At 51.2% G+C, this 27498-nt stretch overlaps 1 protein-coding gene and 1 long non-coding RNA gene across 10 annotated transcripts in view; one reads left to right on the top strand and one right to left on the bottom strand.

Moving 5' to 3' along the window:
• NXN (nucleoredoxin) overlaps positions 1-27498 on the top strand; it is a 165176-nt gene that overhangs the window by 103595 nt on the left and 34083 nt on the right. The window contains exons 1-3 of one of the 9 annotated variants that reach the window (XM_078372299.1): positions 14227-14345; positions 14457-14750; positions 15110-15260. The exons of 5 other annotated variants lie outside the window; for them this stretch is intronic. In XM_078372299.1, coding sequence (XP_078228425.1) covers positions 15174-15260 — 87 coding nt within the window. In that variant the 5' untranslated portion in view covers positions 14227-14345; positions 14457-14750; positions 15110-15173. Of the gene's footprint in view, positions 1-1793; positions 2126-14226; positions 15261-17585; positions 17791-27498 lie in introns of those variants that run through there. 3 more of the 9 variants (XM_078372300.1, XM_035299246.3, XM_035299243.3) reach the window with 3 other exon arrangements.
• On the bottom strand, positions 23648-25656 carry LOC118153658 (uncharacterized). Its single transcript, XR_004743062.3, has 3 exons — positions 25378-25656; positions 23921-24475; positions 23648-23782 (listed from the first exon to the last, which is right to left on the bottom strand). It is a non-coding gene; the product is annotated as an uncharacterized LOC118153658 (long non-coding RNA).

Consider the following 27498-nt stretch of genomic DNA (forward strand, 5'->3'; position numbering starts at 1 on the left):
CTGTAACCCCAGCACTTTGGGAGGCCGAGGCGTGTGGATCACCTGAGGTTGGGAGTTTGAGACCAGCCTGACCAACATGGAGAAATCCCATCTCTACTAAAAATACAAAATTAGCCAGGCGTGGTGGTGCATGCCTATAATCCCAGCTACTCAGGAGGCTGAGGCAGGAGAATCACTTGAACCTGGGAGGCAGAGATTACGGTGAGCTGAGATCAGGCCACTGTACTCCAGCCTGGGCAACAAGAGTGAATCTCCCTCTCAAAAAAAAAAAAAAGAAAATGTATTAACTCCAGCTTTTGACAGCCAGCCTAAAATACCAATAGTTTCCCTTGCCCAGAAAATGCTGCTCTTGATACAGAGAATGTCAGCTGTGTGTTGCTGCTGGAAGGCAGCACAGGGAGAGGAGACAGGTAAGACGTTGGGCAGGAAAGACGGCTTCTGGGAATGGTGCTTTCCTCCTGGACTCAATACATGTAGACAAGACAATCTGTTTAGTCCCATCTCCTGATTTTACATAAAACCAGGTTTCGTTCCAGCTCTGAGATCCGGAGCCTGACTGCCAGGGAAGACTGAAGCAGGAGGTAAAATGCCAGAATCCATCCTTTAATTTCTAGATTCTTTATTTTTTCTATTTGTTTATTTATTTTGTATTTTTTCAGTCAGAGTCTTGCTCTGTCACCCAGTCTGGAGTGCCGTGGCACGATCTCAGCTCACTGCAACCTCGTCCTCCCTGGTTTAAGTGATTCTCCTGCCTTAGCCTCCTGAGTAGCTGGGATTATAGGTGCCCATCACCACGCCCGGCTAATTTTTGTATTTTCAGTAGAGACAGCATTTCACAATGTTGGCTAGGCAGGTCTCAAACTCCTGACCTCAGGAGTTTAGTAGAGACGGTGATCTGTCTGCTTCGGCCTCCCAAAGTGCTGGGATGACAGGTGTGAGCCACCACGCCTGGCCGGTTCTTTATGTTTCCATCAGCACTATATGAGAGAGAAGGCCTAGGGGTACCTGGCCCTTCCCTGGGCAGCAGATGGACCAAACACCTCCTGGGTTGCCTCTGTTATCAAGAGATTCGCAGCAGCATCCTTAACTGTGCTGTCTCCTCTGCCCCGTGGATGGCAAACACGTTTCTTCACGAGGTCCCTTAATTAGAAGAGCCTGAGTGAGTGTTGGGGTGTTACAGTTTCTGTTATAATCGGGTTGGAAAGGATCTCGTTGTGGAAGTCAGGTCAAAAGTTGTCTTACATGTTAGAGCAGAGAATGATCTGGAGAGGGAGGGAAATGCAAGGCAGGTTCCTCCAAAGCCTCAGGTGCCTCATGGGAGAAACAGCCTGTACTACCAAGGCAGCCATGCGAATGGGCAGAGCCCTCTCTGTGTCTCGGTTCTGTTTCTTTGCCTACAGCCCACCCTCCTGACCTGATACCATTGTGCTTGGGGTCTTATCCCATGGGACACAGAACTGGGGAACATGGATAGGTCTAAGCTAGCACTCACCACACTTGGGCACATTTAAGAATCAACACTTTGAACAACCATGGTTTTGATTCCCTGAGAAGGAAAAGGATTAAGACTTACTCTCCCTACACCCAACTTTTTATATTGGGAAATGTCAGACCTACAGAAAAGTGGAAGACAAGTACAATGAATGTCCATCCTGTACCCGCCCCCTCAGCTGAGCAATGGTGAACATGTCACAGTGACTGTCATGTACCCGCCCCCTCAGCTGAGCAATGGTGAACATGTCACAGTGACTGTCATGTACCTGCCCCCTCAGCTGAGCAGTGGTGAACATGTCACAGTGAATTCCAAGCTTGTGCCTGCCTCCTCAGCTGAGCAATGGTGACGATGTCACAGTGACTGTCTATCCTGTACCTGCCCCCTCAGCTGAGCAGTGGTGACTATCGTGTACCCACCCCCTCAGCTGAGCTATGGTGACCGACCATGTTGCCACATTCAGTTCCCAGCTATTGCTGCTGCTGATCTGGGAACACACTGTGTGAACCTTTTGTAAGCCTCTACCTGTGTGTGAGGAGTGGATATATTTTTTCCCTGAACGACAGTTGACCCCTGAATGACATGGGCCTGAATTGCCGCGTCCACTTGCACGCAGACTTTCTTCAACCAAAGGTGAATCAAAAATACAGTGTCAGCTGGGTGCAGTGGCTCATGCCTGTAATCCCAGCACATTGGGAGGCTGAGGCAGGAGGGTCACATCAGCCCGGGAGATCAAGACCAGCATGGACAGCATAGAGAGACCCCCAACTCTAATATGAAAAATTAGCTGGGTATGGAGGCACACACCTGTGATCCCTGCTCCTCAGGAGGCTGAGTCAGGAGGACTGCTTAAACCCTGGGGTCGAAGCAGCCGTGAGATGTGACTGGACCGCTGCACTCCAGCCTGAGCAACACAGTGAGATTCTCAAAACACAACCCAAAACGGTACTCACAGGATGTGAAGCGCATTCATGCAGAGGGCTGATTCTTCCTGCACTCAGGTTCTACAGAGCTGACTGTAGGACTGAGGTGTATGCAGATTTCCAACACATGGGGTCCTGGAACCAATCCCCTGAGTACACTGTGGGGTAACTATGTTTGAAAATAGAGGCCAGGTGTGGTGGCTCACGCCTGTGATCCCAGCACTTTTGGAGGCTGAGGTGAGTGGATCACAAGGTCAGGAGATCAAGACCATCCTGGCCAACATGGTGAAACACCGTCTCTAATAAAAATACAAAAAGGCCGGGTGTGGTGGCTCACGTGTGTAATCCAAGCACTTTGGAGGCCAAGGCTGGCGGATCACCTGAGGTTTGGAGTTCAAGACCAGCCTGACCAACATGGTGAAACCCTGTCTAAAAAAAATAAAAAATAAATAGCTAGGCATGGTGGTGCACGCCTGTAGTCCCAGCTACTCTGGAGGCTGAGGCAGGAGAATTGCTTGAACCCAGGAGGCGGAGATTGCAGTGAGCTGAGACTGAGCCACTGTACTACAGCCTGGGCGAAAGAGCGAGACTCCATCTCAAAAAAAATAAAATAAAATAAAGAAAACAGATATTATGTATATCATATTTCATCCTAAACACTTCATTCTCTCCTAAAAAACAAGGACGTTCCCTACCTAACAGCAGTACCCATATCATACCCAAGAAACTGAGCATCACTACATGAAGAGCACAGGTGCTTTGCAGAATTCTCCACAGTCTGAATTTGTCAGGTGGTTCCCTCGTGATCAGATCCAGGCCGCAAGCTCTATCAGTTCTTACCAGGAGCCACATGATAGTCCCGTCCCGGCACTGGCCATGCTGAGGCTAAATGTCTCTGAGATCACGTCTGCCAGATTGCTCTACTTCGTAAAGGTATTTTCCCCTTTGAAAATGAGTGGTCTGATACTTGAGCACCGTAGAGATGTTCTCTTCCCAGTAACTTGTTACCCAGTGGCTTTCACAGCCACTCATATGTGATGATTCTTTTATCTGTTTTGTTTACTGTTTTTGTCCCCTCCCCGCCTTTTTATGGAGAACAGGGTCTTGCTATATTGCCCAGGCAGGTCTTGAACTCCTGGGCTCAAGCTATTCTCCCGCCTCTGCCTCCCTAAGAGCTGGGATTACAAGCGCAAGCCACAGCGCCCAGCCTTGTTTGTTTTTTTAAAAGACAGGGTTTCACTCTATCACCCAGGCTGGGGTGCCGTGGCACAATCATAGCTCACCACAGCCTCTAACTCCTGGACTCTAGTGGTCTTCCCTTCTCAACCTCCTGAGTAGCTGGGACTACACCACACCCGGCTAAGTTTTATTTTTATTTGTATGTTTTTGAGGTGGGGTCTTATATGTTGTTGGAGCTGATCTTGAATTCCTGGTCTCATAGGATCCTCCCTCCCCACCCTCCCAAAGCACTGGGATTACAGGTGTGAGCCACCATGCCTGGCCTCCTGAATCTGTTTTTACATTGATTATTGAATAATGCTGGTCTTTAAATTGTCACTGCTTCTACATTTATTACCTCACATTCCTTTATAAAGAGCCCCTCATTGGCTGGGCGCAGTGGCTCACACCTGTAATCCCAGCACTTTGGGAGGCTGACGCAGGTGGATCGCTTGAGCTCAGGAGTTCAAGACCAGCCTTGGAAACAAGATGAAACCCCATCTCCACCAAATATACAAAACATTAGCCAAGGATGGTGGTGTACTCCTGTTATCCCAGCTACTCTGGAAGCTGAGGTGGGAGGATTGCTTGAGCCTAGAAGGTGGAGGTTGCGGTGAGCTGAGATCACACCACTGCACTCCAGCCTGGGCAACAGGGCAAGACTCTGTCTCAATTAAAAAAGAGCCTCGTGTTCCCCCACTCAGTTTTTTTTAGTGTCATTTCAGACGCATGTGTTTAAAAAAAATTCTATTGCTGTAGCGTATTGATTTCATTATTTTTTAAATACTCTACCCCAGATTTGGTAAATGAGAGTGTTTTCTAGATGGCTCTTGAGTCTCTTGCCATGTTCCTGGCATCCCGCAAGCACTCGCTTGTTTGGCACTCACTGGGATGTTCTGAGAAAACCTCCTTCCTTTTGGTGAAGGGATAATGTTGAGAAACCAGGATCTGGGCATCTCACTGCTCATAGGCACTTTCAGTAGAGCAGAGAACAGGATGGCATGGTGGCTCACACCTGTAATCCTGGCACTGTGGGAGGCCGAGGTGGGTGGATCACTGGAGGTCAGGAGTTTGAGACCAGCCTGACCAACATGATGAAACCCCTCTCTACTAATAATACAGAAGTTAGCCAGGCATGGTGTCTGGTGCTTGTAATCTCAGCTACTTGGGAAGCCGAGCCACAAGAATCACTTGAACCCAGGAGGCGGAGGTTGTAGTGAGCCAGGGTGGTGCCACTGCACTACAGCTTTAGGCAACAGAGTGAAACTGTGTTTCAAAAAAAAAGAGCTGAGAAATTTAAATGTTTTTAAAATCTTGAGTTGATATGGATAGGCACCATTCAGAGCCAGCAGCCCAGGCCCGTCCTGACTTCCCTAGTCTGTATTTGTGTTCCTCTCGTCCCACCGTGAAACCCTAGTTTACAGATTGGCAGCATCCATGTCACAGCCAGCAGTAAACCTAACACGTCAAATCCAAATTTCCTTTTCAGTTGTTTTTGTCCTTAGACCACATCCAAGTAAGGAGGAATAGTCAGAGAGCTGTATCCAAAAGTCACTGGAATTACTTGCCTTCTTCTATAGATAGGTAATAATAATTATTACAATTAGGTTCACATTTCTGTTCATACTAAACTTTAGAATTTGCTTTTTTCTCCTACGTTTTACTTGATTTTATTCTTTTAGTAAGTAAAATGTTTACGAGATTGAAAAGTCAATACTAGGCTGGGTGTAGTGACTCACGCCTGTAATCCCAGCACTTTGGGAGGCCGAGGTGGGTGGATCACCTGAGGTCAGGAGTTCAAGACCAGCCTGGCCAACATGGTGAAACCCCATCTCTACTAAAAATACAAAAATTAGCTGGGCATGGTGGCCGGCTCCTGTAGTCCCAGCTACTTGGGAGGCTGAGGCAGGAGAATCGCTTGAATCTGGGAGGCAGAGGTTGCAGTGAGCCGAGATCATGCCACTGCACTCCAACCTGGGTGATGGAGCAAGACTCTGTCTCAATTAAAAAAAAAAAAAAAGTCAAAAGTGTATAAAATAATATACAAAGAGGCTCACTTGCCCTCCCAGAAGTGAGCGCTCTCCTTAGTTTGTGTTGTGCCCTTTCTGACTTCCTTATTCTGCTGCTCTGCCTTGGGTCTTTTCTTGGTGTGTACACAGGAAGGGTCTGACACTGTTCTTAGGATCAGCTGTGACCAGAGGAAGCATGTGAGAGCAGGTCGGAGCTCCTGCTCTTCCTCCCGCTGTCTATTGCATGGGAACCTGTGAAAAGGCAAAGCTCCCCTGGAGAAGGAAGGGGTGTCTGGGACAACCTGAGGGCAGCCTTTCAGATAGAAGGAAGTGGCTAAGTTGAGTTTGGTGGTCTGTTTAATCACTCCTGACTGGAGTGGAGCTGGCCGTGGTGTTCCGGGGCGGGTCTGGAATGCGTGGAACCGACTGTGGCTAAGCAGAGAGGCTCCTCTGGCAGGCCTGTTCCTGCAGCTGTTCTCGGCCTCACGAGCGCGAGTTTCCTTTTCTTTTCATATGAGATTATCTCGTCCTCATCTCTCCCTGCTGCAGAAAGGCTGCTGGGAACCATTTTTTTTTCTTTTGAATAAACATCTTGGGGAAGTTAACATTTCACATTTGTTGTTGTTCTTTACTTGACATGAAGGAGTTTTTATAAGCAATTAAAACTAGGAGAAAACCCAAACCAAAAATTTCCCCTAAACTCCAGATGACCTCAGTGGGAACCCCTCCAGGATTCCCGGCCTTAACTCCTTTGGTGAATTTAGAGAGTGACTCTTTATCCCAGTTCCAGACGACGGCTTTGAATTATTGGTCAGCATGGATACACACATCTTGTAGGTTCCATTAAATATGGTTATGGGGTCAGGTGAGAAGACCTCATTTGCAAACTGTCGCCGGACAGGAAACTGGGTCTGAAAGTATTTCCTGGAATAACTTGGTCCATGTCTTGAGTGGTGAGTTTTTTTGGTGAAGATCATCTCCCAGGCAGCGGAGGTGGCGTGGTCTTTGAGCCAGACCCTTCAATAGTAAGTCATCTTGTCAGTTCTTCCTTGGTGGATGGAATCCATTTTTAGCATGCCAGAGAGCCTTCAAAGTAGAGTAAATAAACTCGGAAAAGTGGCCCCTGCCTGCTCTTGGCATCTGTGGGATAGAAAGGGAAGCCTGGGGTTTTCACGGTAGAGCTGTTTTCTGTATCTCAGCCGTTCAGCATCACCTCTGTGGCTCCTTCCTGTCAATACCAGCTATACTACCATTTACTTACATTTTTCTTTAAATATCCTCATTTAAAAAATGATTTAGGCTGGACGTGACTCATTCTGGTAATCCCAGCAGTCTGGGAGGCTGAGGTGAGCGGATTTCTGGAACTCAAGAGTTTTAGACCAGCCTGGGCAATATGGCAAAACCTTGTCTCTATAGAAAAATACAAAAATTAGTTGCAATGTGGTGAAACCTTGCCTCTACAAGAAATACAAAAATTAGCCAGGTGTGGTGGTTTACACCTGTGGTCCCACTACTTGGGAGGCTGAGATGGGAGGATCACTTGAGTCTGGTAGGTTGAGGCTGCAGTGAGCCAAGGTGGCACCGCTGCATTTCAGCCTGGGCAACAGAGCAAGACCCCATCTCAAAAAAAAAAAAGATTGATATCTTTGGTTAAAAAGGGAGATGAGCAGGTGTTAGAAATGTTAATAATTTACTGACATCACACTGACACTCTTCCCCTAAAGTAATTGGAACTACAAAAGGGCTAACCTTTTCAGTATTCTCTCAGCCTTATCAGTGAGGGATACTCATACCACCTGGAGGAGACCTCTGCCAGGTAGCATCGAGGAATTCCACTTAGCGAAACACTGCCCACTGCCATACAGTGATGGCCTTGGCAATATTTGGGATGGCGATGACCATTGATAGAGAGAGCTACAGCTTTTATGCTCAGCTTTTTAAAATATTCTTGGAAACTAGAGGTTTCTACTGTGTAGTTTGAGGTATGTCAAAAAAAATCCTTAACTTCAGCTTTAGGCCAGGCATGGTGGCTTATGCCTGTAATCCCAGCACTTTGGGAGGCCGAGGCGGGTGGATCACCTGAGGTCACAAATTTGAGACCAGCCTGGCCAACATGGCAAAACCCTGTCTCTACTAAAAATACAAAAATTAGCTGGGCGTGGTGGTGTGCGGCTGTAGTCCCAGCTACTTGGGAGATTGAGGCAGGAGAATCACTTGAACCTGGGAGGCAGAGGTTGCAGTGAGCCAAGATTGCACCACTGCACTCCAGCCTGGGAGAGAGAGCGAGACTCCATCTCAAAAAAGGCCCAAAAGAGACCACGTCCACCACTTGAGGGTGCAGCAAGAAGATGCCATCTATGAGGATCATGTCCTCCCCAGACCCAGAGTCCACTCACCAGGCACCCAGTCCACTTACCAGGCCCCAAGCAAGTCACCAGGCCCCGAGTCCACTCACTGGGCACTGAGTCCACTCACTGGGTACCAAGTCCACTCACCGGGCCCCAAGCCAGTCACCAGGCACTGAGTCCACTCACCGGGCACCGAGTCCACTCATCAGGCCCCAAGCCAGTCACCAGGCCCTGTGTCCACTCACCGGGCACTAAATCCACTCACCAGACCCCAAGTCCACTTGCCAGGCCCCAAGCCAGTGACCAGGCCTCAAGTCCAGTCACCAGGTGCCGAGTCCACTCGCCGGGCACCAAGTCTACTCACCAGGTGCCAAGTCCACTTGCTGGGCCCCGAGGCCACTCACCAGGCCCCGAGCCCAGTCATCAGGCCCCGAATCCACTCACCGGGCACCGAGTCCACTCACCGGGCACCCAGTCCACTGCCTCCTTGACCTTGGACTTCCCGCTCTCCTCAACTATGAGAAAGAAACTTCTGTGTTTATAAGGCACCCAGTCTGTGCTATCCTATTATAGCGGCTTGAATGGATTCAGACAGAAGTAAATTGGTACCGAGAAGTGGGGTGCTGCTGTAATTGATCCTGAATCTGTGAAAGTAGCTGTAGAACAGGGTAACATGTAGAAGTCAGAGGTGTTTTGAGGTTCATGATAGAAAAGGTCTAGGTTGCCCTGAACAGAACTTGCAGGGCTGTTCTGGTGCAGGCTCAGGAAGAAGAGAAGGGAGCTGGAGAGAAAGCCATTACTATCTTGGAGAAAACCTAGGGAGCTGTGAACAGGACTTTGGTAGAAATATGGACGGTAGGCTGGGCACAGTGGCACAGGCCTGTAATCCCAGCACTTTGGGAGGCCCAGGTGGGCGGATCATAGGGTCAGGAATTCAAGACCAGCCCGGCCAAAATGGTGAAACCCTGTCTCTACTAAAACTACAAAAAGTTGGCTGGGAGTGGTGGTGGGTGCTTGTGGGTTCAGCTACTCTGGAGGCTGAGGCAGGAGAATCGCTTGAACCTGAAGGCAGAGGTTGCAATAAGCCAAGATCACGCCATTGCACTCCAGCCTGGGCAACAGAGTGAGACTCTGTCTCAGGAAAAAAAAAATATGGACGGTAAAGGACATTCCAATGAGGTCTAAGACGGAGAGAGGAACATGTTATTGGAAACCAGAGGACACGCTGGCCTTGTTCTAACATGGCCATGAACTTGGCTGAAATGCATGACCTTTACTTACCCATAGAAGCAAAAGTCCAAAACAAAGCCGCAGACCATCTGACGTTCCTGCTGGATTTTGCCACAGAATGGTAACAAGACAGCCAGGGCGTGAGGTGGTAGCCAGCCCCTCAGGGACAGCTCTGGCCCGAGAAATCCTGACTTAGTTACTTTCAGTGCCTCTCTGCCAAGAGGGGATCATCTTACTGGTTGAGTCTCACTTTACTGTGGGTGGTGTGCTGGGTGCTACAGGCTCACTAGAGTCTGCCTCGGTTGAGGTGAGCCCGGCCACCCAGACGCAGGGCAGGCTTAGCTGTGGAAATCAGTGTTTCTCTTCAAAGACAAGGCAAGGCGCAGTGGCTCATGCCTGTCATCCCAGCACTTTGGGAGGCCAAGGCGGGCAGATCACCTGAGGTCAGGAGTTCGAGACCAGCCTGACCAACATGGAAAAACCCCGTCTGTACCAAAAATATAAAAATTAGTGGTGCACACCTGTAATTCCAGCTACTTGAGAGGCTGAGGCAGGAGAATCCCTGGAACCCCGGAGGTGAAGGTTGCTGTGAGCTGAGATCACGCCGTTGCATTCCAGCCTGGGTGAGAGCTGTCTCGGCTTGCTGCAGCCTCTGCGGAGTAAGCTGGGATTGCAGGCGTGCACCACAACACCCGGCTAATTTTTGCATTTTGGTTTCACCATGTTGGCCAGGACAGTCTCGAACTCATGACCTTGTGATCCACCCGCCTTGGCCTCCCAAGGTGTTGGAATTATAGGTGTGAGCCACAGCACCTGGGCTAGACCGGACCCTCTTCTGTCTGTCTCCTCCAGGGCCAGCTGTGGGGTTGCCGGTCTCATGTGAGAGAAGTCGCTTTCTGCTGGTTTTGATTGAGTTATCTGGCATGCTGGATGGGATTTGTTCTAACACACACATTCCCCCTGCCAAGGTACACAGAGTCTTTAGACTCAGAGGCTTGTTTTATGATTTTCCCCCTAAACTTAATTTATTCTACATATCCCATGGCAGAGCTAAATGTTTGTGGGTATTTGGCTGTCAAAACGGGTAGATCAGATGGGACCCGCCTGTACTTGCTGAAGAATGGGAGGACTGCTTCCTTCTGGAGCATGTTTTCAGAGACAGAGTTATGCTCATTCAAGCAAAACTTTTCAACAGACCTATTCATGCATAGAATTTAGGAGATAAATCTGGGGGAAATTTGACCCATGTTTTGATCCTGCGGTAGCAGTCAAGGTTTGCTAGCCACAGAGGTGTCTTGGGTTGGGTAGAAAACATATTTACCTCCCTCTGCTCGTAACCCTGAGCAGAGCTGTTCTGGAACCCCATAGGGCACTGTCAGACCCGGGAGATTCAAAGGCTGCCTCTCTTCTTACTCTTTGTTAGTATGTGAAAATTACTAGGCCGGGCGCGGTGGCTCAAGCCTGTAATCCCAGCACTTTGGGAGGCCGAGGAGGGTGGATCACGAGGTCAAGAGATCGAGACCATCCTGGTCAACAAGGTGAAACCCCGTCTCTACTAAAAATACAAAAAATTAGCTGGGCATGGTGGCGCGTGCCTGTAATCCCAGCTACTCAGGAAGCTGAGGCAGGAGAATTGCCTGAACCCAGGAGGCGGAGGTTGCGGTGAGCCGAGATCGCGCCATTGCACTCCAGCCTGGGTAACAAGAGCCAAAACTCTGTCTCAAAAAAAAAAGAAAGAAAATTACTTATGTATTTATTTATATGAGATGGTGTCTTGCTTTGTTGCCCAAACTGGAATGCAGTGGCATGATCAGAGGTCACTGCAGTCTTGAAAACTCCTGGGCTCAAGTGATCCTCCCATCTCAGCCTCCCAATTAGCAGACAACCAGTTTGCTCCACCACGCCCAGCTAATGTTTTACTTTTTGTAGAGATGGAGTCTTGCTATGTTGCCCAGGCTGGTCTCAGACTCCTGTGCTCAATCGATCCTCCTGCCTTGGCCTCCCAAAACACTTGTAATTATAGGCATGAGCCACTGCACTCAGCTTCTAGATGCAAAATTTTAAACTCTTAAATCTCAGCTCACTACAACCTCCGCCTCCCAGGTTCAAGCGATTCTCCTGCCTCAGCCTCTCCAGTAGCTGGGACTACAGGTGCCTGCCACCACACCTGGCTAATTTTTGTATTCTTAGTAGAGATGGGGTTTCAGCATGTTGGCCAGGCTGGTCTCAAACTCCTAACCTCAGGTGATCCAACCACCTTGGCCTCCTAGAGTGCTGGGAGCCACTGCACCTGGCCAGGAGTTTCTTAACATTTATGTTTTCAGGTCTCACCCCTGGGAGTGAGATTCAGTGGATGAAATGGGGCCTGGAAAGCTGCATGGCTCCCGGAGACTCTGATGCAGGTGTCCTGGGAAATGCTGCATTTAGCCCTTCTGGTGAAGCTCTTTCTTCCTGATTTGCAGTTTGTGCTGGAGGGAACTCCAGGCCTCGTTTTTACGGACAGGGACAGTTAGGCTTGGTGTAAGTGTAACCCCAACCATTACGGGGACCTGGCCCCACTCTACAGCGTGGGCTGACTCAGCAGACAGGGTCCTGCCTCCCTCCTCCCCCCACCCAGCCCTGCTTTCTGCTCACATACACTTCCAGGAGCCCGTGTCCAAATCTGACACCACCTCGGAGCTCTGGGAGCTGGGTCGGAAAGGAAAGGAAGTGTTGGGTATTCTTTTTTTCCCCTCCCCTGAAATCTGGACATGAGTATGGACATTTAGAGGCCAGTTGTCCTCACAGCCCTTCCTAACATTTTCTGGAGGTAGAGAGGAGAGAGAAGACAGGGTTCAGTTTGGGGCTCAAGACACCAGCTGTGGGCAAGAGGGGTCCCAGGGAGCCTGTGGCCACTTCTTGGTCAGTGGGGAGCTTTACGGGATTCCTGGATGTAGATGCCACTGGCTAAGGCTGAGGCAGGTCCTTGCTGGTGGGGCGTGTGAGGAGGCATCATCGGGATGCCCTCAGATGGCAGAAGAACTGGGGCTCAGCCAGCAGGATTGCTCCTCAGCCTTCTGCGGCTGTGGGGCCTTCACTGGCGTGCAGGGGGAAGCCTCAGCCACTAGACCCTTGCTGCCTCTCCTTGCTGCGGCCTCGGCTGGCACTGGGCCTGAGGGATTAGGGTGGCATGGTGGTTCCTGTGTCTGGCGCCCCTGAGTGACAGCTTTTTCCATCCCCCGTTTCAAGTCTCTGGTTAGATCACGAGAAGATCTTGCTGTGGCGCTCCATCCTTAAACCGCTGGAAAACTTGCTGATCTCCCTTCCAGGAGAGAGAGCTGACGTCGGCTTGCCGCAGGCAGCGGGAGTAGATGGCATATAATCATGGCTCGTTCTTTTTGTTCTGACACTTGGCTTCTGTTTATGGCGAGTTCGTACTGATTCTCCACTGACAATAGCAGTGTAGAGTTTCCTTTCAAAATAGATTGTTTTTATTTTAAAGGAGTCTGTTCAAAGCAAAATAAGTAAATAAGAGTTAGAGTGAGTGGGGCACAAATTGTAAATGATACATGCGATGCCTGAGCTTGGAAACTGGGTTCTGGAAGCAGCCGTCTGGATCTCACATCTGGCTTCATCTTCACAGCAAGCCTGTGCGGGGAGCACAAGCATTCTTCACACTGCGCAGCAGACGCAGCTTCGCAGAGAGGCGCAGGGACTGGCGCAGCCTGGTAACTTTGCCTCCCTGGTCTTTCCGCCTGCTCCTTCTTGTGGCCGGGAACACTGTGACCTCGGGTTCATTCTGCCCCTCTGCTTGCCCCCCGCCGATGCTGTCTCAGCACTTTCTCTCCCATCTGCAGCCCTGAGCTGCCTCCAGGGAGGAGCAGGCCAGCTTGCGCTGCTTTGTCCTGGTGTCTGCATTTTGGCCACGGAACTTGGGGTTGAGCCGTAGCCAGGCAAGTAGTGGACCCCAGCCTCCCTGGAGCCCAGCCTCCCCTGACCCCAGCCTCCGTCGGACCCCAAACTCCCTGGACCCCAGCCTCCCCGGAGCCCAGCCTCCCATGGACCCCAGCCTCCCATGACCCCAGCCTCCCATGACCCCAGCCTCCCCTGACCCCAGCCTCCCCCAGACCCCAAACTCCCCAGACCCCAGCCTCCCCCGACCCCAGCCTCCCCGGAGCCCAGCCTCCCCCAGACCCCAAACTCCCTGGACCCCAGCCTCCCCCAGACCCCAAACTCCCTGGACCCCAGCCTCCCCCAGACCCCAAACTCCCTGGACCCCAGCCTCCCCCAGACCCCAAACTCCCTGGACCCCAGCCTCCCTGGAACCCAGCCTTCCCCAGAGCCCAGCCTTCCCCGGGCCTCAGCCTCCCCAGACCACAGCTTCCCCCAACCCCAGCCTCCCTGGACCCCAGTCTTCTCTGACTCCAGCCTCCTCTGACCCCAGCCTCCTCAGACCCCAGCCTCCCTGACTCCAGCCTCCTTGGACCCCGGCGTCCCCTGACCCCGGCCTCCCTGGACTCCAGCCTCCATGGACCCTGGCCTCCCCACCTCATTTCCTGGCTATTGGATGCAGGCCTTTCTGTGGGGGCTCTGGAGACCAGGCTGAATCTTACTGACGTTTCGCAATTTGGTTCTGCCAAAAGGTGAGGGGATGGTCGTGCTCTTAAAAGCGGTCAGCCCGTCCCAGGAATCCATGCTCCTGATGGGGAAGCTATTTGTGTGTGGTTTCTGTTCAGAAGTCCTCAGCAGTTTTAAATTTCCTAAGCAGTGATTAGTGGCATGGTGAGGGCCTGATCCACGGGACCATTCTGTCCTGGAGGAGAGAGTCAAGTCTCACTGCAGCCTCAGAAACTTGACCCTCTGCCATTTTGTTTTTGTGGCACCAGCGGCTCCAGGAGCCAGCCCGTGGAAGGTGCCCAGACACCTGGCCTGGGGCTGTCTGCCAATGGCCGTCCCGCATTGAGCTGTCTTTGGAAACTAAAGCTGGGGAGACGTGCTGTGTCTGCTTTTGAGTATTATGTGCAGTTATACTTTGGGAATGCGCTCTCCAGGCGTGTGGCGTTCATCTTGTCTGCAGAAGGAACCTCCTGCCTTCTTCCCTCCTGACTCAGCTCCGGGTGCCCCCCGGCCCCCCTGGAGGGAGTGAGTGAGTGAGCAAAGCCCTCCCGGAGGAAGAGCCCTCCTTTGGGGACTCAAGGCATGGCCTTTCTCGGAGAGTGTGTGCGTTGGCTCATGGTCACCTTCCTTTGACCCACAGGTCAGAGTGGCGGGCTAACTCGTGGGATCCGCAAACGGTGTCTGGTATCAGGCCCCCACCTAGGAAGTGGGCTACCAGCTGTGGGGGACAGGATGCCCCGGATGCATTTGCTGCTCCTTCCTCTGTGTCCCAAGCACGAGCAGGAGCAGGAGCAGGAGCAGGAGCAGGAGCAGGAGCAGGAGCAGGAGCAGGAGCAGGAGCAGGAGCAGCGCTCTCCTCTCTGAGCCCCGGGGCTCTGTGGGGAAGGCAGATGATGGCCCGCAGGAAAGGGCTTTGAAAGGGCTGAGACATCAGGTGATTCTGCTTTTCCTTCTCTGTTGTTCTAAACACTGAGGATTCGGGACTCTCTGCGCACACACCACTTGCCTGTCTTGGTTAGGAGTTATTTACAAGGAGCAGAAATGGACTCGAGCTGCCTTGGGTGCCTTGGGTCAGACTGTCCGAACACAGTGGTTCATGGCAGGGGTGTCCGGATGCCGGTGTCTAGCTGGGAGCGGAGCGGCCCGCGTGGGGCATTGCATGGGGCGTCGCGTCGCATGGGGCATCGGAGCAAGTTGCTCGCACTCCCTTGGGGCTGTCCGACTTCTCCCCTTCGCTCCCGTCTGACTCTGGTGAGTTTCCTGCCCCTCCTCATCTGTCCTCCTCTCCTCCAGCTGCACCTCTCTCTGCTGTCCCTGGCCCAGCGAGGCGAACCCGGCCTGCCCCTGACATGAGTTCATGGTTCTCCACTCCTCGTCATCTCATCTCTTCTCTCCCTTCTCTCATCCTGCCACATGTAGGAAAAGATTGCTGCTGTCTGTGGAGGTAAAGGGACAAGGCCTTGGAGATAGGGGGAGGGAGCCCAGCTGCCCCTGAGACTGAGACATCAATGAGGTACCCTCCTGCAGCCTGCTGTAGCACATGGTTTGGGAAGCACCCTGCTGTTTTTTGAGACAGTCTCACTCTGTTGCCCAGGCTGGAGTGCGGTGGTGTGACCTCAGCTCACTGCAACCTCAGCCTCCCAGGTTCAAGCAATTCTCTCTCCTCAGCCTCCCAAGTAGCTGGGATTACAGGCACCCACCACCACGCCTGGTTACTTTTTGTATTTTTAGTGGAGACAGGGTTTTGCCATGTTGGCCAGGCTGGTCTTGAACTCTTGACCTCAGGTGATCCACCTACCTCAGCCTCCCGAAGTACAGGGGTGACAGGCGTGAGCCACCGTACTGGCTGGGAAGCTCCGATCTTAATGAATCCATCTTTGTATCTAATTTCTGAAATCCCAGGAAAGAGCGTGATTGGTCTTAGATGAAGTGTGCACACCCACTGTGATCGCTGTGGCCTAAGGAAGGGCATGGGTGGGGTGGGGACCAGCATCTCAGGGGAGGGGCCGGCGAGGAAGCCGAGCCTGTAACACAGCCAGACAGGCCTCTTTCCTTTCTCGGAGGTGAAGACTGTGATCCCACTCTAACTCCATGCCATCTGGCACAAGTACCTGGTAGGTTTGAGCTGCTCAGTAAACGTGTATTGATGAAAAGTGACCAGGCACACGTGTGGTGTGGAGCCAGTGCCCTGCTGAGCAGCGTTTTGAAACGTGGCACTTGGCGGATCCAACAAACTTCCGTCATCACCACCACCCTCCCCACCCCACTACCTGGTGATACAGCCTCAGACAAGCCTCAGCTTCTCCGCCTGATGCCTCTAACATCTGGGGGCCTTCCCGCTGCCCTCCACTTTCTTGTTACCGTCTGAAGCCTCAAACAGAGAAGTTAACCAGCAAGGCAGACCGCCTGTGTTTTTCTCTCAGCAGGAGGCATTTGGAACCAATCCTGCCACGGCCCCTTCCAGTTGGCTGTTTGGAAGTAAAACGACACACACTAACACCGCATTGTAAAAACGGCTTTCCGGCCACAGCTTTGGGCTTTTGTGTTTAATGGAAACGCCCATCTACATTTCCTGCTTTGTTTTTTGTTAATGGCCAGGCAGTAACCTGGCAAATGCCACTAATTTTTAAATCCTGCTCATGTTAAGCTGCAGCAGTACCTTTTAGAGATGAGAAATTGGCTGGCCATGGGGGCTCACACTTGTCATCCCAGCACTTTGGGATGCCAAGGCGGGTGGATCACCTGAGGTCAGGAGTTCGAGACCAGCCAGGCCAACATCATGAAACCCCGTCTCTACTAAAAATACAAAAATTAGCTGAGTGTGGTGGCACATGCCTGTAATCGAAGCTACTTGGGAGGCTGAGGCAGGAGAATCATTTGAACCCAGGTGACAGAGGTTGCAGTGAGCTGAGATTGCACCACTGCAATCTTGGAGTGATTGGAGACTCTGTCTCCAAAAAAAAAAAAAGAGAAAGAAAAAACGAAATCAACATTCAATAATTGGAAATGAATTGTCAGTGGCTGGCAGCCTCCCAAGGGTGACAGGGACCACAGGGAACCTCTGCTTAATTTATAGTGTTTCATCTTCCATCCTTCTCCCGCCCCGCTTTATACCAACTTTATGTAGCAGAAAGAGAGACTGGAATTGATGCTGGTCTGGAAGGGCAGGGAACATAATACCTTGTTCTGTATTTACTCCTGTCTTTATTTCTATATTGGGCTTGTAGCTCTTTTTTCCTTACTCTACATGAATCACTTGGATGCATAAGTTTAAAGACATATGTTTGTGGCTCTCACACATCTGTCTTAAATTTCATGTTTTCCGTCCTCTCTTCTGCTTTCCAAACAATTTACCTCCCTCTCTCTTTCTCCTGCTGTAACTGATTTCACTGTGCAACGGAACCCTTTCATTCCAGGAGCTGGTGGAGGGAAGAAGGCCAGCCAGAGTCCGTTTCTGTATAAAGGCATCTTGGCACACATTGGCCACAGTTTCTTAGTACAGGACACGATTCCTTTTGCGATGGACATGGCTGGTCCACCACAGTGGGCTGAGGTTGCATGCAGAGCTGAGGACGCATGGGGTTTGCCAGATTCCCAGTGAGGTGACGTTGTCACCACTGTGGACCTGTCCAGTCCGATGTAGGGAGAGAGCTTCACGTGCCAGGCTTTGGACAGAACGGTCCCTTCTGACTTCTTCCTCTGATCTCTTTTTCCAGCCTGGGAATTTCTCCCATCATTGTAAATGTTTCCTTTCCTCTCTGTGTCCTAGGGCTGGGGCTCCGTGGCGACTTCCTGGCACAGGAAAGTGGGAACGAGGGGTTTATGACCGGGCACTCAGAAAGTTCTGCCAAGAAACAGCTTTCTATGCAGCCAAGAAGGAAAAAAAATCCCAGATGGAGTAACAATCAAATAGGAAATTGAAAAGGAGGCTGCTCTGAGGACTCCTGGCTCTGGTGGGACAGGCGCATGAAACCGTAAGCACCTCCGTTGTTCTCACGGGGCTGCACCAAGTGCTCACGGCTCCGCAGTGGGACAGGTGCAGACGATGCTGGACTGATAGACATCTCCGCTGTTCTCACAGGCCACACTTCCTGCTCTTATTTTCATTTGCAGAGCGGACGTGGACAGGCTCACCCTGCTGACTTGTAATTTATAAGAGCATTTAAATGGTGCTGTAGGCGCTATATGGTCACATTGCTAAGCTAGAAGCTGCAGAAAGTTTTGAGGCTATTTGCCTAATGTTAAAAAATATTATTATTTGTTTTTGTTTTGTTTTTTGAGGCGGCGTTTTGCTGTTGTCACCCAGGCTGGAGTGTAGTGGCACAATCTCAGCTCACTGCAATGTCCGCCTCCTGGGTTCAAGTGATTCTCCTGCCTCAGCCTCCCAAGTAGCTGGGACTACAGGCACCTACCACCATGCCTAGCTAACTTTTTGTATTTTTAGTAGAGATGGGATTTCACCATGTTGACCGGGATGGTCTCAGTTTTCTTGACCTCATGATCTGCCTCCAAAGTGCTAGGATTACAGGCGTAAGCCACTGTGCCCGGCCAATATATTTATTATATATTTATTTTTGAGATGGAGTCTCACTCTTTCCCCCAGGCTGGAGTGCAGTGGCTAATTTTTGTATTTTTAGTAGAGATGAGGTTTTGCCATGTTGGCCACTCTCATCTCGAACTTCTGACCTCAGGTGATCCGCCTGCCTCAGCCTCCCAAAGTGCTGGAATGACAGGTGTGAGCCACCACGCTTGGCCTGTTTGCCTGGTTTATTTTCTGCATAGCAGGTTACCAATTAGCTGCTGGGAGCCGTGATGAATGCGTGAAGACGGAATGCTGGCCTGCTGTGGCTCATTCTGTGGCCCACGCTGTGGCTCATGCTGTGGCTCACGCTGTGGCTCCAGGTCAGATGTGGGAGCTCATTGACCACCCTTCATTGGCCTGAGCGTCATCACCATCATCCTCATTTACTGAGTGTCTCCCACGTGTAAGGCAGTGACGATCAAAGTGGCCTCAGATTTAGGCCCTGGAGGCCTTGTCTACTGAGGGAGAGGTGAGGTGGTCTCTGGATGTGAGTCTGTAGTAGGAGGAGGGCGCTGGGATTCTGGGAGGTGGAGTTCTCTTTTGCTCTCAGCCTGGTGGATCATCTCCTGTCTTCCCATAGCTCCTGAACCGACCTTTCTCCTGCGACTGCTGCTCCCAGGAGTTCTGTCACATGCGATGAATCCACACTGGACATGTCCATTGGGTGCTGTGTTGGAAGTTAGTGGAAAACAGAGCCCGGGGCCCTGGGGTCCTATCCTCGGGCACCTGCACTGACCCTGTCTCCCGGGGGCAGGTCTGTTTTCAGCTGAAGAGGGCGTCTTGGCATGGATTTTTGTTTTAATTTTAAAAAGTAGGCCAGGCACAGTGGCTCATGCCTGTAATCCCAGCACTTTGGGAGGCCAAGGCGCGCAGATCGCCTGAGGTCAGAAGTTTGAGACCATCCTGGCCAACATGGTGAAACCCCGTCTCTACTAAAAATCCAAAAATCAGCTGGGCGTGGTGGTGTGGGCCTGTAGTCCCAGCTACTAGGGAGGCTGAGGCAGAAGAATTGCTTGAACCTGGGAGGTGGAGGTTGCAGTGAGCCGAGATCACACCACTGCACCCCAGCCTGGGTGACAGAATGATACTCTGTTTCAAAAAAAAAAGAAAGAAATCTTGTACTTGGAAATCTACCATATTTTTGCATTTTTTGCCGAGTCCTTTCATTGGCTGTCACACGCGATCACCTCACGGCTTGTACTGAGCCACAAAGGATGTGAGAGTTGGGATCGGGGTGAGCTGGTTACATCTCCCTGCTTTCAGCTAAGGAAGGCCAGGGCCAGAGAGATCACGTCCTTGACAGGCATATTTTTCAGCAGATTCCCCGAAGCTACAGGGAACGGCACTTTTCCCTCCACAGAGTCCTTATTCCTAGGCTTCTGTTCTTCCTTTTTCTTTTTAACCTGATGGCTTCTGGGAAGATCTGGAGTGAAAGCAGTCAGGTTTGTGTCTCTTCGTTAACGAGCGTGACATTCTGGGTGGAACTGGTGTGACAACGCATCCCCCAAAGTCTGCTGCCAATCAAGGCCCCTGTAGTCACCTCAAAAGGCGCTGCTCAGAGTGTGCGCATCTGAGCTCTTTCCTGGTGATGTCAGCAAGAGACCCAGGACACTGTGAGCCACAGAAACCCTGTCCCCCTAGAAGTGGTTGCCGCTGGGACGGGGGTGCTCCCACTCCAGACGGACACTGGCTCCTTGTTCCCTGCCCTGTGCAAACTCCCGGCCGTGGGCTTAGATCTCTCTCCGTGGAGCATATGGGCTATGATCACCAGCCATCATGTGCCATTGCAAACCACTGTGCTCAGCGGAGCTTTCACACAAGATGGGGCTTTAGGAAATCCCTTCTGTCAGCCTGCAAGGGCCGCCGCGTGGGGATGCAGCCTTTCCTCTGTCTGTGCTGTCACACAGCCTGGCAGCCGCATGCCATGTATGCCCCCGCTAACTGCTCATCTCCTGGCTGGCGGGGCCATTAGGGCAGGAAGTCCAATGGCACAGTCTGTGAATCCCTGGAATCGCTGTCACAAACGAGGTGGGGTTCCCTGTGTTGGGTCCTGGACTCCCCACACTGGTGGCATGGCAGCAGACCAGAGAATTTAAATGTTCTGCGTTCGGCACTTTTGAAAGGGTGGGAAGAAAACACGGATGCGTTTGTCTTTGTGGCTGCTACTTTTTAATCTCACTAATGTGTTGTTGACTGAATTCAGTCTGAAGGGGCAGCTTGCTTGCTTTCCTTTCTTTTCTTTCTTTCTTTCTCTCCTTTTTTGAGACAGAGTCTAGCTTTGTCGCTCAGGCAGGCGCGATCTCGGCTCACTGCGACCTCCGCCTCCCGGGTTCAAGCGACTCTCCTGTCTCAGCCTCCAGAGTAGCTGGGATTACAGCACAAGCCACCACATCTGGCTAATTTTTGTATTTTTAGTAGAGATGGGGTTTCTCTGTGTTGGTCAGGCTGGTCTTGAACTCCTGACCTCAGGTGATCCTCCCACCTCGGCCTCCCAAAGTGCTGGGATTGCAGGCGTGAGCTGTCACACCTGGCCGGAACCCTCGCTGTGTACCAAGCAGTGGTGTCAGCCCAGCACACACATCAATCCAGTTCCCACGGCAGAGTATGAAGCAGTGTCGTTATTATCATCATTTTACTCTTGAGGAAACTGATACTCAGAGAGGATGTGACATGCTAGATAGAGTTCACCCTGTGGTTTATAGCGGAGCTGGGTTTGAATTCAGGCAGTCTGGCTCCAGAACCGCGTTCTCCATCATTTTCTTTATCCCATACTGCCCTCCAGCAAACACGAGTACTGATTGAAGATTTCACTGACCAGTGAGGACCCTACTCAACCCTGAGCTGCCAATTCTTATAGCTTTCCCAGCTGGAACGAATGCTCTGGGAGAGCAGGTGTGTGAGATAGTTCCGAGTGTGTTTGATTAACATTCTGAGCCCTTCCCTGCAGCACTGGTAAACTAGAAAGCAGCTAGTCCTCCTCCCGGCCCTTTTTCTGCTCGTTTCTCCTGGCAGGTGGCCTGATCTGCCATATGCGGTTGCAGCCTCACATTTTTATATTGTGGCCAAATATTTGTAACTTAGAGTTTACCATTCTCACTGTTTTCCGCTTCTAAATGGTAAGGTAGACAAGGTGTCTCACCACCTTCATTTCCCTGTGGCACTTTCATTCGAGTGTTGTAAATCACAACTGATCAGCTCTGTTGGTTGCAAAGCTCAGCTAGGTCATCTGTACATCAGTTAGAAAATTCACTGTTCTGGCTTGGTGCAATGGCTCACACCTGTAACCCCAGCACTTAGGGAGGCCAAAGTGGGTGGATCTCCTGAGGTCAGGCATTTGAGACCAGCCTGGTCAAAGTGGTCAAACCCCGTGTCTACTAAAAATAAAAAACATTAGCCAGGCATGCTGGTGGGCACCTGCAGTCCCGGCTACTCAGGAGGCTGAGACAGGAGATCCCTTGAAGCCAGGAGGTGGAGGTTGCAGTGAGCCGAGATTGTGCCATTGCACTCCAGCGTGGGGGACAATAGTAAGACTCTGTCTCAAGAAAAAAAGATAAAAGAAGATGGCATGGGGGCTGGGCATGGTGGCTTGTACCGGTCACACAGCACTTTTGGAGGGGGGAGAATGGCTTGACCCAGGAGTTCAAGGTAATAGTGAGCTGTGGTCATGCTGCTGCACTCCAGGCTGAACAACAGAATAGACCCTGTCTGTACAAACAAAAGCACAGAGGGGGCGGGGATAACAAAAGCAATGATAGTAATAGTAATAGCAGCTACGCTAGGTGTGGTGACTCACGCCTGTAATCCCAGAACTCTAGGAGGCTGAGATGGGAGAGACGCTTGAGCTTGGGAGTTTGAGACTAGCTGGGGACACGTAGTGAGACCCTGTCTCAATAGAACATCAGAAAATTAGCCAGGCATAGTGGTGTGTGACTGTAGTCCAGCTACTCAGAGGCTGAGGTGGGAGGATCCTGTGAGCTGGGAGGATGAAGCTGCAGTGAGCTGAGATTGCCCCACTGCACTCCAGCCTGGGCGACAGGGCAAGACTCTGTCTCAAAGTAATGGTGATAATAATAATAGTGGCAGCTAAGCTAGGTGTGGTGGCTCACACCTGTAATCCCAGCACTTTGGGAGGCTCAGGTAGGAGGATCGCTTGAGCCTGGGAGGTGGAGGGTGTAGTGAGCCATGATTTGGCCACTGCACTCCAGCCTGAGTGACAGAATGAGACCTACACTCTGTGTCAGCTCCTTAGCAGAAAGCAGTTAACCCTTATGTCAGACCTAATCCTAGCCAGGCTTTGTGCTGAGGGATCTGTGTAACTCATCTGCACAACTGTTCAGTGAGGTATAGGGTCTGTTACCTGCATTTTGCAGCTGAGGAAACCAAGAGAAGTGAGAGGCGTGACCAGGGTCACCCACTAGTAAGTGGCTGGAACAGACCAAACACTCAGGCTCTGGAGCCAGGGCCCGTGCTCTGTAACCTCTGGTGCAAATCCTGCTGTGACCTTGAAGATGGCAGCAGGGGGAGTCCTGCTCTTAGGATAGATCGCAGGCTTTGGTCATTGTGGGTTCGGAAGGGTGTGAGCACATTTAAGGCTCTTTTTTCATTTTTGAGATGGAGTCTCACTCTGTCACCCAGGCTGGAGTGTAATGGCGCCATCTCGGCTAACTGCAGCCTCTACCTCCCCAGTTCAAGCAATTCTCCTGCCTCAGCCTCCCAAGTAGCTGGGACTACAGGTGCCCGCCACTATGCCCTGCTAAGTTTTATATTTTTAGTAGAGATGGGGTTTGGCCTTGCTGGCCAGGCTGGTCTCAAACACCTGACCTCAGGTGATCCACCTGCCTCAGCCTCCCAAAGTGCTGGGATTGCAGGATTGAGCCACTGTGCCTGGCCCAGGGTCTGTTTTCTTTTCTTTCTTTTTTTTTTTTGAGACAGTCTTGCTCAGGCTCCAGGCTGGAGTGCAGTGGCGCAATCTTGGCTCACTGCAGTCTCTGCCTCCTGGGTTCAAGCAATTCTCCTGCCTCAGCCTCCCGAGTAGCTGGGACTGCAGGGGCACACCACCACACCTAGCTAATTTTTGTATTTTTTTTTTAGTAGAGACGGGGTTTCACCATGTTGGCCAGGATGGTCTCAATCTCTTGACCTCATGATCCACCCGCCTCAGCCTCCCAAAGTGCTGGGATTACAGGCGTGAGCCACTGCGCCCAGCCCAAGGCTCTGTTTTCAAATGCTGCTCACGGAAAGGATGGTTTTGATTTGGCTGGAGGGCAGGGGTGACGTTTGCCCAAGAAGGCTTGGCTGACCTGGCCCAGGAGTTTGCTGATGAATCCTGTGTCTGCATTGGCTTTGCCTTGATTCCACAAATTTGCAGCTGTTTCCAACAGAAGCTGTTGGAAAGAAAGAAAAGCTTAGAACCCCCAGTCAAGTGCAAGACCCAGCCCTTAGCATGGGGGGCAGATTCAGGCTTCTCAGAAATCACCAGGTTTCATTTCCCTGCAGCCTCTGTGGGTGCTGACTGATCCCACCTGTGTTCCAGCTTTGCTGGGCTCTCTCCTTCGCCTTTTTGCAGTTTCCTGGTTCCCAGCCCTGTCCCTTCTGATATTTGCTTCCTTGTTGCGTGGGTCGCTGTGAAAGCGTTTCTGGCCTGCATTCCTAGGATAGTTCCAACCGCAGCCTTGGACACTTTACCAGAACCAACTGCCAGGCAGAGGAATGGGAAATTTCAAGTAACTGGATAGCCCGTTTCGTCATCCTTTTCAACGTTTGCCAAGTTGAGCTAATGTTGTCTCCTCTTTCTTTTTTCTCTCTCTTCTCCATGGCTTTGCTTCTGAACTTGATGAGCTGATGGTGAGCAGTAGGGTTGCAGGTGCTGGGGTTTTGCTGTGACATTCCCCACTGTGCCACGTGGCCTCTGGGTGGTTGTGGTAGGAGGCTGCTTGGCGAGTCGAAGGATCATCAGAATGCACCCTGCGGCTGGGCGTGGCGGCTCACACCTGTCATCCCAGCACTTTGGGAGGTGGAGATGGGAGGAATGCTTCAGCTCAGGAGTTCGAGACCACCTTGGGACGAATGGCAAGACCCTGTCTCAACAAAACATCAAAAAATTAGCTAGGCCTGGTGGTGTGTGACTGTACTCCCAGTGACTCAGGAGGCTGAGGCAGGAGAACTGCTTGAACCCAGAAGGTGGAGGTTGCAGTGAGCTGAGATCGTGCCACTGTACTCCAGCCTGGGTGATAGAGCAAGACTGTGTCTCAAAAGAAAAAAAGGACCAGAATGCACCCTGGGTGGGAAAGTTGCCAGGTGATATCTGGGCAGAGCAAACAGTGGATGTAAAGTCATCCGATCCTTCCCAGCTTCTGCAGTGCCAGACAGCACAGCCCTGTTGAGACAGGGTCTCGCCCCATCACTCATTCTGGGGTGCAGTGACCATATCACAGCTCACTGTAGCCTCGGCCCCAGAGCTCAAGGCCTCCTCCCACCTCAGCCTGTCAAGTAGCTGGGGCTACAGGAGTGGCCAGCACACCCAGCTAATTTTTGTATTTTTTTGTGGAGCAACGGGGTTTTGCCATGTTGCCCAGGCTGGTCTTAAACTCCTGGGCTCAGGCGATCCAGCCACCTCGGCCTCCCAAGGTGCTGGGATGACAGGCGTGAGCCACCGCACCCGGCCAGAGCAGCTTTAAATTACCTTCTTCCTTAGGCCGGGCATGGTGGCTCATGCCTATAGTCCCAGCACTTTGGGAGGTCAAGAGACCGAGACCATCCTGGTCAACATAGTGAAACCCTGTCTCTACTAAATATACAAAAATTAGCTGGGCATGGTGGTGCGCGCCTGTAGTCCCAGCTACTCGGGAGGCTGAGACAGGATAATTGCTCGAACCCAGGAGGTGGAGATTGCAGTGAGCCAAGATCATGCCTGGGTAACAAGAGCAAAACTCCATCTCAATAAATAAATAAATAAATAAATAAATACCTTCCTCCTTACCTCGTTTATATTTTTCTAGCCACAGCCCTGTTTTTCTCTTCCCTTTACAGTGGAACTGTTTGCTTTTTGTAGAGACAGGTTCTCGCTACATTGCTCAGGCTGGTCTCAAACTCCTGGCCTCAAGCAATCTGAAGTTAAGGCCTCCTGCCTCAGCCTCCCGGAGTACTGGGATGACAGGAGTGAGATGCCACGCCTGGCCGGGACAATTAAGAGAATCATGTGGTCATTATCAGCCCCTTCTCTGTGACTTCCTCTGTCTCTCTGTAACTCCTCTTCTCTGCAGGGCCCTCCTCTGTGTCCCATGTTGGCAGGGGGACTCGGGTTTGTTGGGTCACAGACCCATGTGAGGTGCATGTGCTGGGCAGAGCTGTACCCGCCCCTCCCTCCTCCAGGTCAGGCTGCCTCAGCCTTGTCCCCTCACTGGCCCCCCAATCCCATCAGCTTGGTACATGACTCTGCCACATTCCATGGCCGGTCCTCTGTCCTCGTCGTCCTTGGCATCTCAGCAGCATCTGACACCAGGTGCCCGCGCTCTCCTCTCCAAGGCACTTTCTTTACCTGGCTGTTGGGACTCTAGGGACCCCCACCCCCCTCCTCACCTGGTGCGCCTACGTAGCCTCCCGTGTCTGTGGTCCCTGTATCTGCCCTGGAGTCTCATGTGTAGCCTCATCCACTCCTTGGATGGCCTCATCCAGTCCTGTGACCATTACTCTCTTCTGGTCACAGATGATGCCGACTTTTACATCCCCACTGAGTCTCCATCGCTAAATCCAGTAACTTGAAATATCCACTTGCACATGTAATAGCACCTGGGGGTTGACCTTCCAGCCTTGACTTTCCCTCTCAAGCTCACTCCTCCTCCGCTGCTCCTCATCCTGTCTCACACCTCCCTTGATGCTTGTATACCTATGTGACAAACATGGCTGGGGCACAGTAGGTGCTTAGTTAATATCGGTGGAATGACTTCTAGCACTTGCCAGTCATAAAACATAGTGGGGTAAAAAACTGTGCTCACTATAGCGTATCTCCTACACATCAGTAAGTCAGTGATAAGCAACATTTACACTGTTGGTGAGAGTATAAATTAGTTCAACCATCATGGAAGACAGTGTGGCAATTCCTCAGAGATATAGAACCAGAAATACCATTTGATCCAGCAATCCCATTACTGGGTATATACCCAGAGGATTATAAATCGTTCTATTATGAAGACACATGCACACGTATGTTCATTTCGGCACTATTTACAATAGCAAAGACTTGGAACCAACCCAAATGCCCATCAGTGATAGACTGGCTAAAGAAAATGTGTAACATACATGCCATGGAATACTATGTAGCCATAAAAAGAATGAGTTCATGTCCTTTGCAGGGGCATGGATGGAGTTGTAAGCCATTATCCTCAGCAAACTAACACAGGAACAGAAAACCAAACACCTCATGTTCTCACTTATAAGGGGGAGCTGAATAATTAGGACTCATAGACACAGGGAGAGGAACATCACACACTGCGGCCTGTTGTGGGCTGGGGGGCTAGGGGAGGGACAGCTTTCGGACAAATACATAATGCATGCAGGGCTTAAAACCTAGATGACAGGTTGATGGGTGCACATGTATCCTGGAATTAAAAAAAAAAAAAAGACAAGCAACAGAAATGAGGTGATAATGCTGGCGAGGGCACTAGAAGGTGGGCTCTCTCATTTCCACTGTGGGGATGTAAAATGGTCAGGGCCAGGCACAGTGGCTCACACCTGTCCTCCCAGCACTTTTAGAAACTGAGGTGGGCGGATCACAAGGTCAAGAGATTGAGACCAGCCTGGCCAACATGGTGAAATCCCATCTCTACTAAAAATACAAAAATTAGCCGGGGGTGATGGTACATGCTGGTAATCCTAGCTACTCAGGAGGCTGAGGCAGGAGAATCGCTTGAATCCCGGAGGGGGAAATTGCAGTGAGCCAAGATCACACCATTGCACTCCAGCTGACAGAGCAAGACTCCATCTCCAAAAAAAAAGGTCTAAGCTTTCCTAAATGGTGAGTTATGGGTAACTTTTAATCTCAATTTTTGTGGTTTGCTGTGTTTCCCAACTTTTTTCCAGTGATTTTTTTCCCCCAAGAATT

This window comes from Callithrix jacchus, chromosome 5 (assembly GCF_049354715.1).
Source record: "Callithrix jacchus isolate 240 chromosome 5, calJac240_pri, whole genome shotgun sequence".
Classification (NCBI taxonomy): domain Eukaryota; kingdom Metazoa; phylum Chordata; class Mammalia; order Primates; family Cebidae; genus Callithrix; species Callithrix jacchus.